Source organism: Zeugodacus cucurbitae, chromosome 5 (genome assembly GCF_028554725.1).
Source record: "Zeugodacus cucurbitae isolate PBARC_wt_2022May chromosome 5, idZeuCucr1.2, whole genome shotgun sequence".
In the NCBI taxonomy this organism is placed as follows: domain Eukaryota; kingdom Metazoa; phylum Arthropoda; class Insecta; order Diptera; family Tephritidae; genus Zeugodacus; species Zeugodacus cucurbitae.
Genome location: NC_071670.1, coordinates 43,778,533 through 43,790,253, shown reverse-complemented (window position 1 = coordinate 43,790,253; position 11,721 = coordinate 43,778,533). Strand labels below are relative to the sequence as shown.

The following is an 11,721-nucleotide window of genomic DNA, read 5'->3' as shown; positions in this document are numbered from 1 at the left end:
GATGGTGTTGCATATGCAAAGGGGCAAATTTGAATTAACGGAAGTGGGATGTGGCGGGGCCGGAAGTCGACCCGGACCGGAAACCGGAAATGAAAAATAACGGTCTCCCACTTCCGGTTTAGGGTCCAGACCGGAAGTGGGCGACCGGAAACCGGAAGTTGGGGACCGGAAGTGGACCATGTCCGGTTCCCACCCGGTGGTGATTTCCGGTCCCGCCACTTCCCACTTCCGTTAATTCAAATTTGCCCCTTTGCATATGCAACACCATCGGGCAGCTCTGCCGCTCTGCCGGCGCCGCTGCCAAAAACCAGCATTTCAATTTGGTGTGAAAATTTGGGATTTCTACCAGGCGACCAGGAGCAGGCAGTAGGTAGCTGCCGAACACAAAAACGCTTATAACTTTTGAACGGCTGGTCGTAGCGTAGAACTAAAAATCCCAAAATTTGCAGAATCGCATGCTCTATAATCCTATATAATAAGAATCTATCTTGGAATAACCAGCGAATTCTGAGAAATAAAAATATGTTGCAAATCGCAAACTTTCAGCGAAAAATTTGTTAAAACACCGGAATTTCGAGTTCTAACTTGCAAATATAGAAACTAGATGATTTTTTACCTTAAATAAGCATATAAAGTTATATGAAATATTTCAAACGTGGAAGAAATGGTAACAACAAGAACGAACACATTTGTGTGCAACAACCAGCGTTTGTAGATGCACAGAAGAAAAGGGAAGATTAAAATACAACAAAAATGAGTAATTATTGTGTAGCAAACCAAAACAATCAATATAAAACAGCTTAGAATCAATAAATTGTGCAACAAATTATGCAAATTAGGGCACACATTAACTAGAACACAATATATAAAAAATATTGTTTTATTGAACAAGTGAGGCATTCAATGGATGGCTAATGACACGGAGTAACTACTAACACCATTTTCTGAAACATATTAAAGCAAACGAATGCATATTGTGTGTAATATCCATGAAAATTCGCGATTTGAATCACATTTTTAATTTTAGTAATTCGCGGGTAATTCCAACATGGAATCCACTTATTTAGGATTATAGTCCATGCGATCCTGTGAAATTCAAAATTTAGATCACCCAAATCCGACCTCTGGTTCAAAAGTTAGAAACATTTGCGTTTCGCTACTGTCCGGCGCTGCCGACGTCGGCTGTGAAAAAATGCATTTCAACTTGATGCCAAAAATTGGGATTTCTACTAGGCGACCAGGAGCAGGCAGTAGGTGGCTGCGAAATAGAAAAATGTGAATTGTGGCCAAACGGAGGCACTTAGAGCCATGCGGTTTTTACTGGTCTCTTCAGAATCGCATGGCCCACAAGTGTATAAAAAAATGGTTGTTGTTGTTGCACTTTAAACATTTATAAAAAAATAAAATATGTTGGAATCGGCAACAAATATGAGAAAACAGCATCAAACACCAGCAAATGCTAACTTTATTTGGACATTATGGGCATAGAAAGTTGCAGAAAGGCCTGCAGATTATTCTGAGTACCATTAATGTACCATAGCTCCATTTTTTGTAAAAGTTTGAAGGCCTTCTAACAGCAAAGATAGTACTATGCTATATTATTAAATATTTATTTAATTTTAATCCCTTTGCCATGGAATTTGTTCTTATAATTTTGCGCCAAATAAATGCAACAATTTAAACAAAAAAACATCGAAAAATATTAAGAAACCACGAAGTTTTGGCAAAAAGTGTGATTACATGATTTCTGAACTCTTTGCAGTGCCTTAACATGTACAATAACATTCTACTGTCCGCTAACATAACAGTCTTAGGCAATAACATTCTACTGTCCGCTAACATAACAGCCTTAATCGATAACATTCTACTGTCCGCTAACATAACAGTCTGCACAGTTAACAGTGCGTTAACAGTATCAGGCAGAAATCCACCTACTGCCTGCTCCTGGTCGCCTGGTAGAAATCCCAAATTTTCACACCAAATTGAAATGCTGGTTTTTGGCAGCGGCGCCGGCAGAGCGGCAGAGCTGCCCGATGGTGTTGCATATGCAAAGGGGCAAATTTGAATTAACGGAAGTGGGAAGTGGCGGGACCGGAAATCACCACCGGGTGGGAACCGGACATGGTCCACTTCCGGTCCCCAACTTCCGGTTTCCGGTCGCCCACTTCCGGTCTGGACCCTAAACCGGAAGTGGGAGACCGTTATTTTTCATTTCCGGTTTCCGGTCCGGGTCGACTTCCGGCCCCGCCACATCCCACTTCCGTTAATTCAAATTTGCCCCTTTGCATATGCAACACCATCGGGCAGCTCTGCCGCTCTGTCGCTCTGTCGACGTCGGCTGCTGAAAAATGCATTTCAATTTGGTGCGAAAAATTGGGATTTCTACCAGGCGACCAGGAGCAGGCAGTAGGTAGCTGCCGAACACAAAAACGCTTATAACTTTTGAACCAGTGGTCGTAGGGAAAAACTAAAAATGCCAAAATTTGCAGAATCGCATGCTCTATAATCGTATATAATAAGAATCTATCTTGGAATAACCAGCGAATTTAGAGAAATAAAAATATGTTGCAAATCGCAAACTTTCAGCGAAAAAGCGGCTAAAACGTCGGAATTTCGAGTTCTAACTTGCAAATATAGAAACTACATGATTTTCTACATTAAATGAGCACATACAATTCTATCCAATATTTCAAGAATTAACGATATGGTAACACCAATATCGACCACATTTCGGTGCATCAACCAGCGCAGCAGAAAAGACGAATATAAAAATTTGAGGTAGAAAATGATTATTCATTGTGTAGCAAACAAAAACATTCGTTCCAACAACAGAATATTGCGTTTATTGTATATATATGTATATTGTCTCATGCCCGAATTCCACGCATTTGGAGCCGCATAAAAATTTTAATTAAGCTGGAAGATTAGTATATTTTTTGCTCTTAATTTAATTTGGACATCGATTAATGCGAAACAAATTAGAAAATGTGTTAATTTTGAAAAATTCTTTAAAAAATTTCGATTTGAAATACCTCCTATATGAATTTTATTTTTAAAATTGCGCCCACTTCCGTTCTCCAAATCATATACATAAATACATGAAAATTGTGTGGAATTCTTCAGGCTACAAGAATATATAAACGCTTTTACTAACTTATGGGCATGGTCAAATTTTATTGTCAAAAAACACGAAATTGACTCTCAAACTGTCGGAAACAAGTGTTAATAATTTAAATATTTGAAGAGTTAGAATTCTGCAAAGTATCTCAGAAGATGCGCAATTCTCTCATGATAAGGTTAGCAAAAAAAAATCCATGAAAATTCGCATGAAAACCGCTGTTTTTTGCAATTTTCTCTTTTAAGTTCAAAATACAAGTCGCAAATTTGAAGGCCAATGAAAAACCATTAATTTTTGCCAAATTTATGCCCATGTGCATATGCTACACTTTTCATACGCACCATTCACAGGCCGCACAGAGCCCACACACATGCATACCAGCCAACACACAGGCTGGTGCGTGTGAAAAGAGTAGCATATGCACATGGGCATAAATTTCGTAAAAATTAATGGTTTTTCATTGGCCTTCAAATTTGCGACTTGTATTTTGAATTTCGAAGTGAAAATTGCGTAAAACAGCGGTTTAAATGCGAATTTTGATGGAATTTTTTTTGCTAACGATATCTTGAGAGAATCGCGCATCTTCTCAGATACTTTGTAGAATTCTAACTCTTCATATATTTTAGCTATAAGCCCTTGTTTCCGACAGTTTGAGAGTCAATTTCGTGTTTTTTGCCAATAAAATTTGACCATGCCCATAAGTTAGTAAAAACGTTTATATATTCTTGTAGCCTGAAGAATTCCACACAATTTTCATGTATATATCTATATGTTTTGGAGAACGGAAGTGGTCGCAATTTTGAAAATAAAATTCATATAGGAGGTATTTGAAATTGAAATTTCTTATAGAATTTTCCAAAGTGCAGACATTTTTTAACTTGTTTCGCATTAATCGATATCCAAATTTAGTTAAGAGCAAAAAATATTCCCAAATTCCAGCTTAATTAACGGTTTTATGCGCATCCAAGTGTGAGGAAAAAAGTCAAAGCAGCCTCAGTACCTACCTTCTGTTTGAGTTGCATGTCAGTGAGAAGGAAAACACGTTTAATTATTTGAGTATTTAAATTACTTTATACATTAGTTGCTAGATATAATTTGTCTAAAAAATACATTTACATTTATTTTTAAAGCTATTTAAAGTACAAATTAACTATGACCTCATGAAGGTGCCAATAAGAGTTTAATGGTATGCAATACTAGTACATACATATACATATACATATATATGACATTCGTTACAGTTGTTCTATGTGCCTTTTGGTCGCTTTCGATTCAGTATTGATTTATATATATATATATATAGTATATATTTCTTTATAATTATATTAAACTTAATCTTAAATCTTTTCACGCGTCTTAAGTCTTCTTCCGTCACAATTTACAGCATAACTTAGAACTAAAACAAAATTAAGACTAAAGATGCGTAGCAAAGACGATCGCGTATACAAGAAACAAATCGTTTGAAATTTATAATACAAAAGTAAGTAGAACGGGCGAACGGTCGTGTAAGTGATAGCTATATATTTAAAATCGCATGTCTTCCACCATATTGCCATCAGCAACTCTATCTTGGAGATGGTGACATTGTCGATCGCAGTTTCCTTCCCTTCTTCACCAGCGACAACTGATCCTTGGTCGAGTACTGATCGCTGGACTCATCCGCTTGAGTTTTTGGTGGCGCCGTTATGATATTGAAGACCTAGTTGTTCATATGTAGTTGAGTGTGCATGTGTATGAGTGTGTGTTTTTTATGTTAAAATGAGATGCATGTTGTGTAATTTTTGTGTGAAGTGCGGAAGAAGAAGAAAAATACAAGAGAGTTGAATATCACTTCACTTCAAGTTATTCAAATGTCATCTATTTGATTTTCACACGATTTACTTTTGAGTTGCCATCGATAATCTCCACTGGTTTGGCTGGTACATATGCCGAGAGACCGCTCAGACCGAAGAGCTCGGGACTGTAAAGGCTGGGTGCTGACGCAGATGAGTGGGTGCCTGAAAAATAAAATAATATTATTAAAACGCATACAATGAAGTAGTACAAGTAGAAGAGTAAAATTTGGTGTAAAAGAACGGATGTCATTTTTTTGTAAGTGGGGGTGGACCCGCCCTAAATCATTTTTTTGTGAATATCTCGCAAACTAATAAAGTTATATAAACCAAACTTTCTGCAGACGTTTCCCATTAAACACCATAAAAAATTCTTGAAATCGCTTTATAACCACGCCCACCTCCCAAACAAAGGTTATACTACGTTCGGACCGCCATTGAAAACCTCTTGAAAACACAATTTGTGGATTGTGGAACCAAAGTCGTCCGACATTTTGTGTTTTCGAAGTGTTTTTATTGACAATTCACAAATTTATTTGTTTGTTTACATTTTGAGCAACGAAAATGGTAAGATTTAGAATCTTTAATATTTGCTTATAATTATTATTAATGATCGTGTTTTATAGAATCACGACAAGAAAATGTTAATAATGAAGGAATTGGCTTTGAAAAGCCAGATAAATACCTTGCGCAACGATGATTCTTCAAGAGAATTGATGGAGACTCTTTCTACCTAGCACCTTTGCCTTGCAAAAAAGATAGAAGAATTAGAATAGAACGTTGTTTGTTGTTTAATCCTATTAGGTATAATAAAGGAACTTGGGACGCCGATTAAATCATGTTGGACAAAAGTTTGTATAGGTTTTTACTAATGCAAATGTTCTCAATTAAATATAATTAATTCCAGCAAAGTAAGAATAATTTTTGGGAACATGATTGCCATCGAAATGGATCTGTTTTTTTTTTTTTAAGAAAACTTTCGTTCATTTAATGAATTATACGACATCCTTCGGCCTCTGTAAATTAATTAATTTCGGCCGTTGTGAATAGCACACCTTGTTGCTGCAACTACACTGCCATTTCTTCTAAAATGTGGCTATTTTTTCTGGGCCCGCGAAGACCACACCCTATTTTGCCACAATTCAATTAGGAGCGCTTCCTCCCTCTCACCCCAGGAATTTCTTTTAATGTACTTTTGTTTTTTCTCCATTCTTTTTTAAAATGTATACAAATATCAGCTGACAATTTGGGGATAGGAAAATATGTCTTCCAATTATATCGACTAAACTAGAGCAGACATCGATTATAATGAATGGAATGTAAGTTTTCAACAAGTTTTGAGCGAAAACTATGATTTCGTTGACAGATTTTGCATGGATGAAAACACAAGTTTTCGAACGAAACCCCATTTTTCAATGAAACCATGTTTTCAATGTCGGTCCGAACGTAGTATTAGGTAGAAAATTACTAAAAGTAAATTAACTCACTAACAGAAAACGTCAGAAACACTTTAAATGGTTGAGGAAAGCTGGACTCAGTTTTAAAAAAATAATGAAAAATGGGCGTGGTGTCGCCTACATATGGGTCAAAAATCATATTTCAGGAACTACTCGACCGATTTTAATGAAATTCGGTATATAATATTTTCTTAAAACACTGATGACACGGATTGAAAATGAGCAAAATCGTTGCAAAACCACAACTACTTCCCATATAACACAATTTTGAATGCCTTCTGAAGGAACCTATGAAGATAGCGGAATAAAACTTTACACAAATACTGTATAAAATTTGTGGCTTCAATTGTATTGTCGAAATTGGGCTATAACTTTTCAAGGCCCCCGGATATCGAAAATGAAGAACTCAGTGCCTAAGGGTAATCTTTCAATGAAAATATCGATAAATCTTTCAGATATTTTAATTTAATTCAGAGGAACTTTTTTTCCCCTAATAGTGAGTCTCTGTTCCAAAAATTATTAAAATCGGGTCATAAATTTCCCTAGCTCCCATATACTTAATTATAGGTTTTTCAAAAATACGGTGGGCTTTATTCCGCATATATCGGTTAATATGTGAAATAATTTGACAAAATTAAGTGATCGTATAGTTTTGGATATAGTGTACCTTGATGGTGAAAATTAGTGAAATCTGTGCAGGAATCACCTCAACCTTCATATAACATATATGATTATTTTGGTTATTCTATTAAACTTTATGCCGAATTTATGGGTCAAATTATGTGTTATCTTAATAAAAATATAGCAATAAATTGCGAGAGTATAAAATGTTCGGTTGCACTCGGACTTAGCCTTTCCTTACTTGTGATGATCAGAAGTGATGAATATGAATTATTGATCAATATTGGACTGTGAAATCCGTCTAGTTCTAGACTACACTCTATTGCTATTCAGTTAAATTTAAGTCGATTCATATTCGACCGAGGTCTAAATTTTATAAATACAGCAATTATCAAGCTTAAGTGAACTAGGACCAAATAATTACAATTCTGTCAATTTCACGAAATATTTGAAAGTAAAATTAAGCAATGTGAAAGCCACAAGCTACTTACCATTACCGGGTGTGGGTCTCACAATGAAGCGTGGCGACTTCCTAGTACTGGGCGGCAGTTCAGTGCTCGTTGTGGTTGTGGTTAGCGTGCGTTGGGGGAAGAAACGTGGCTGCGGTGTCACCACATAGACCTTCTCGTGTGTTTGCGGCGAAATGGCAACCTTGGCTTTGCGCCAAAGTTCTGCCGGTTCGGGTTGATAGGTATCAGCGCCGAAGTGCATGAAATTTGGCGCCGCATGTCCATTGCTATTCTTCGGTGGATGCTGTGTAGTGGTTTGGCTCGTTGTCACTGTTGCTGGTACAGTCGCCGTTTCACTTTCTAGTGTGTCTAATAAATGGTTGTTCACGTCATCGTCTATTTGATTCAATTCGTAACGCTTCGAACCGCGGTCGAACAGCAGCGATTGTAAGTCATTTACGGATGCCGGCAACTCGGAAGATGGCTCAAACAGACTAATCGTCGTCTTAGGGCGACGTGATGCTGGCGTTGTTGTGGTGAGATATTCCGTTGGTATGTGCTTGGAGCGACCACGTATTGTAGGCGTGCTGGGACGATGTGACAGTGAGGTGTACTCTTGTTCCGTCCAGTCGTCGATATTCTTCTGCAACTTGGAGAGATCAAAGTTCGAAGAATTCGTTTTCTGTTGTCTCATCTCATGTTCGCGACGCAGAAGATCGCGTAAATTTGAGGCAAGTATTTTGGTGACATATTTTGTGTTGCGACGCGGTGGCTCTGGCAGTGGTGACTCTGTAGCCAACTGTGCAGTCACCAATTTCGACTCTTGTTGTTCGTGGATATCCACGCTATTCTGTTGCGCGGACCATTTCTGGAAGGCGGCATTGTGCTGCGCAATTTGATCAACTGCCGGCTGCGAGCGTGTGGGTTCGAAGGGGCGTGGTTTGTTCTTGGTCGTATAAGGTATGATAATTTGATGGACATCATTGTGGCGCGCCGGTGGTGGCGGTGTTGGTGGTGACATGCCGGCGTATTGACCGCTGGCATCTATGGCACTGTAGGTGGATGTTGGTGTGGGTGCCGCAGGTGCGCCAGTGAATGTGGGCAAAGGTGGCAACGGTGTCACTAGCCATGGTGCTGTGGAGAAAGGCACATCGACGGCATTTTGCTTGTGATTCGGATAAGGCTGTGGGTTCACAAATGACACAGGCGGTTTGCGCAAATTCAACTCACTCGGATCACGTGTAAAGGGGCGTGGTTGATTAAGAAAGCTGGGCGCATGTTGTATGGGAGAATCCAACAGGCGTTTTGGTGTTTCGCGTGCATCATGCTTTATCGATGCTGGTCGCGGTGGTTGTTGTGTCTGCAGGGAAGGTAAAAACTGCACTTGTGTATTTCCTTGAACGCGTTCCGTTATGTAGTCCACCTCACCCACCTGCGGCAATTGCGTCGACAAATCGAATTCACGCGGCGGCTCTGTGGTAGTGTAGGGGAAGGTTTGCGTCAGCGGTAACCAAGGCCTGTAGTCCACATTTTGTTGCTGATGTTGCACCTCGGTGGCGTTGTGCGACGAAGCGGAGGGGAAGTTATCCTCACCTTGCGGTTCATAGTGTGCTTTCTGTGGCTCATAATTGTGCTGTTGATATTGCGTTTGCTGTTGATAAGGTGTCGTGTAGAATGTTGTGGAAGGTTCGTAGTTCTGTTGATATTGTGTGTACCCAGTTTGCGACTGTGTTGTAGAACTTTGCGTATATTGCACTTGTTGTTGCTGTGGCGCCGTCTGATAAGAAGTATCCGTCTGCTGATATAGTTGAGACTGTTGAGGCGATTGAGTTTGCGACTGAGTTGCTGTTGCGATCTGCGACTGTGTAGACTGGGGCTGTTGCGGTTGCTGGGTCTGCTGTGTCTGCGGTTTCGCTGCAAAGCTGCCCAATTCGGTGAGTATTTGCGAAGCAGGCAGGTGTTTGTGTAGATTTGGACTGAACGTCTCATGTTGATATGACACAGTCGCCACCGTCTCCTTGACCGGTTGTGGGTTGACGGGCGCCTGTTGTTGTCCCAAATCTATAGAAGGTGATTGCTCGAACGTCACCGGATACTCAACTGAGGAGACGAAATCCGTAATTTGATGGCTCTTAACGATCTCAAAGCTTGGATCATGATCTCGTGTTGGCGTTGTATACGTCTGCTCTGGACGCACACGATCCGGTTGCAACTCCGAAGGTGCACCAATATTTTCCGCGAAATGCGCCGGTTCCGTTGAAGGCAATTGCTGTGTACTACCCTGTGGCGTTTCGGTAGTCGTGGTCGTTGTTGTGGAAGCCGCAGGCGTCAGATAAGGCTGCCGAAATGGTTGCGCATTATATATGGGTGGCAAAGCGTTCAGGCTGAGATTCGGCACCGGTGCAGGCAGGTATGGTGGTGACACTGGAGCTTTCGCTACTACCGCGGGTGCTTTGTAGGGGCCCGGCAGTGGTTGATAGACTGTGGGGAAATTGAATTGCACAGCGCGTTGTCTGACAGGTAACTGTTGTTTGCCAGCGTGGCCAAATGGCAATGGCTGTTGTTGTGCATACTTCTGTGAGGCCTGCGCTTCGTAGTGCTGATGTAACTGTTGTTGTGGCACCACTGGTGCGTGCTGATTATTCGCCTGATATTGTAGTCCCTGCGGGAACATTGGCACCCAAGGGTATTTGTTGCAGAGGTTACACGGTTTACCATCGGGTCCCAACGGCACTTGATAATTGTATGCTTGTTTACCTTCCGACGAGAAACCACTGGCAAGTTGATTTTGTTCCGCCGCTCCAAGTCCAAACCAGCGTGCTATGCGTGACATAAAACCAGGCGGTTCGACGGCATTATTGGACGTGTGACTAGGTGCCGCCACTGTTTCGGCAGCTTGATGTGTGGGCGCATTTTGATGTTTCAGTTGTTGTGCTGTGGGTAATGGTGGTGGCACCAGATAATCTGCAGGGAAATGCTGTTGCTGTTGTATACCCAAGACGTGTGGCAAGAGTGCTGATATACTAATGGCAAGGATGGTAAGCTGGCAGGCAATGTGGGCAAGTCGATTTTTGCGCGTCTGAAAAGAGAAAAAAAAAGAAATATGTATTAGTTAAGAGCTTGCAATTTAGATATAATATAATAATAAGAAATCTCTGTCTGATATATAAACTTTTTGGTAACTTGGTCTGGACCACCCTATATATAATAATTTTTAGAGAACTTTCAAAGACTACAAGACTGTATTCATTTTCATCACATAAGTTCATCTCAAAAAGTGAGTACCTTTTTGTTTACCATGACGAATCTTATGTGAAGCAGAAAAGTGGGAATACCAATGACAAACCGGAATCACCGACAAATAAAAACAATAATCCAAATGTAAATATCATCAACGAGTTTCACTTTCCAAGATGCGAAACAACTTTCTGCACATATTCGACGTCCTCCAACACACCACAACCAAAAAAAAGGAAAACAAAAAAAACGGTGGAGCCCGCTCAGCCGCCTAGTAAACTACTGCATTACTTGCCGAGTTGCCAGTCCATCAGTGCACAGCGATGCGGTAGCAAACTCATAAATTAAGTGATTTGGACATTTTAGAGCAAATTTTCTTACACTCAAGGCGACCGTGAAAAAGTACAACAACAACAACAGCAAAAAAAAAAAATAATAATAATCAGCAGCTTTTCTTTGCGGCTCAATCGACTTGTCGTGTGGCTCATTTAAGCATCATTGGAGCGTATCAAAGTAAGCCGGTCGAGAGTTTAATAGAAACGTGCATCCACAGACAGCATTCAAGCTTGAAATCGGCGTATGGAGTGCAGTAAAGCGCGTGCGTGCGTGTGAGTTTGTGAAATGATCCGGTTTCCGCTGAGCGTTTACTATTAAATGTCGTGTGGTCACTTTTTGCCGGCTTAATTTTTTTACGGTTGTCACATATGTTGTTTACACTAAATCTACGAAAATATTTGCTGTTGTCTAGGTCAGTTTTTCTTGTTTTTGTTTTTATTTTTATTTTGGTTTTCAATGTGTCGTGTGTCGTCAGATTACTCATATTTCGATTAAATATTTGACCATTTATTTTATTTGCTTTTTATCGACCGACTTTGACTGGTTTATGACAGCTCGTGAAGTAACTTTTTTATTGCTGTACACGCTTCACGGAATAAATAAATTGAAGAAATAAAGTGAAATGGGCTAAATGATTTAAATTGTTTAAATTTAAAGTTTTATTTTACTAG

General features: G+C 39.8%; 1 protein-coding gene across 2 annotated transcripts in view; it reads right to left on the bottom strand.

Annotated features, from left to right (window-relative positions):
- Positions 1-4,203: 4,203 nt before the first annotated feature.
- LOC105218143 (mucin-2) overlaps positions 4,204-11,721 on the bottom strand; it is a 39,716-nt gene continuing 32,198 nt past the window's right edge. The window contains exons 1-4 of one of the 2 annotated variants that reach the window (XM_054232110.1): positions 10,763-10,895; positions 7,520-10,556; positions 5,000-5,115; positions 4,204-4,817 (exon numbers count right to left, since the gene is read on the bottom strand). In XM_054232110.1, coding sequence (XP_054088085.1) covers positions 4,683-4,817; positions 5,000-5,115; positions 7,520-10,556; positions 10,763-10,777 — 3,303 coding nt within the window. In that variant the 5' untranslated portion in view covers positions 10,778-10,895 and the 3' untranslated portion in view covers positions 4,204-4,682. Of the gene's footprint in view, positions 4,818-4,999; positions 5,116-7,519; positions 10,557-10,762; positions 10,896-11,721 lie in introns of those variants that run through there. The other variant, XM_011193534.3, reaches the window with a different exon arrangement.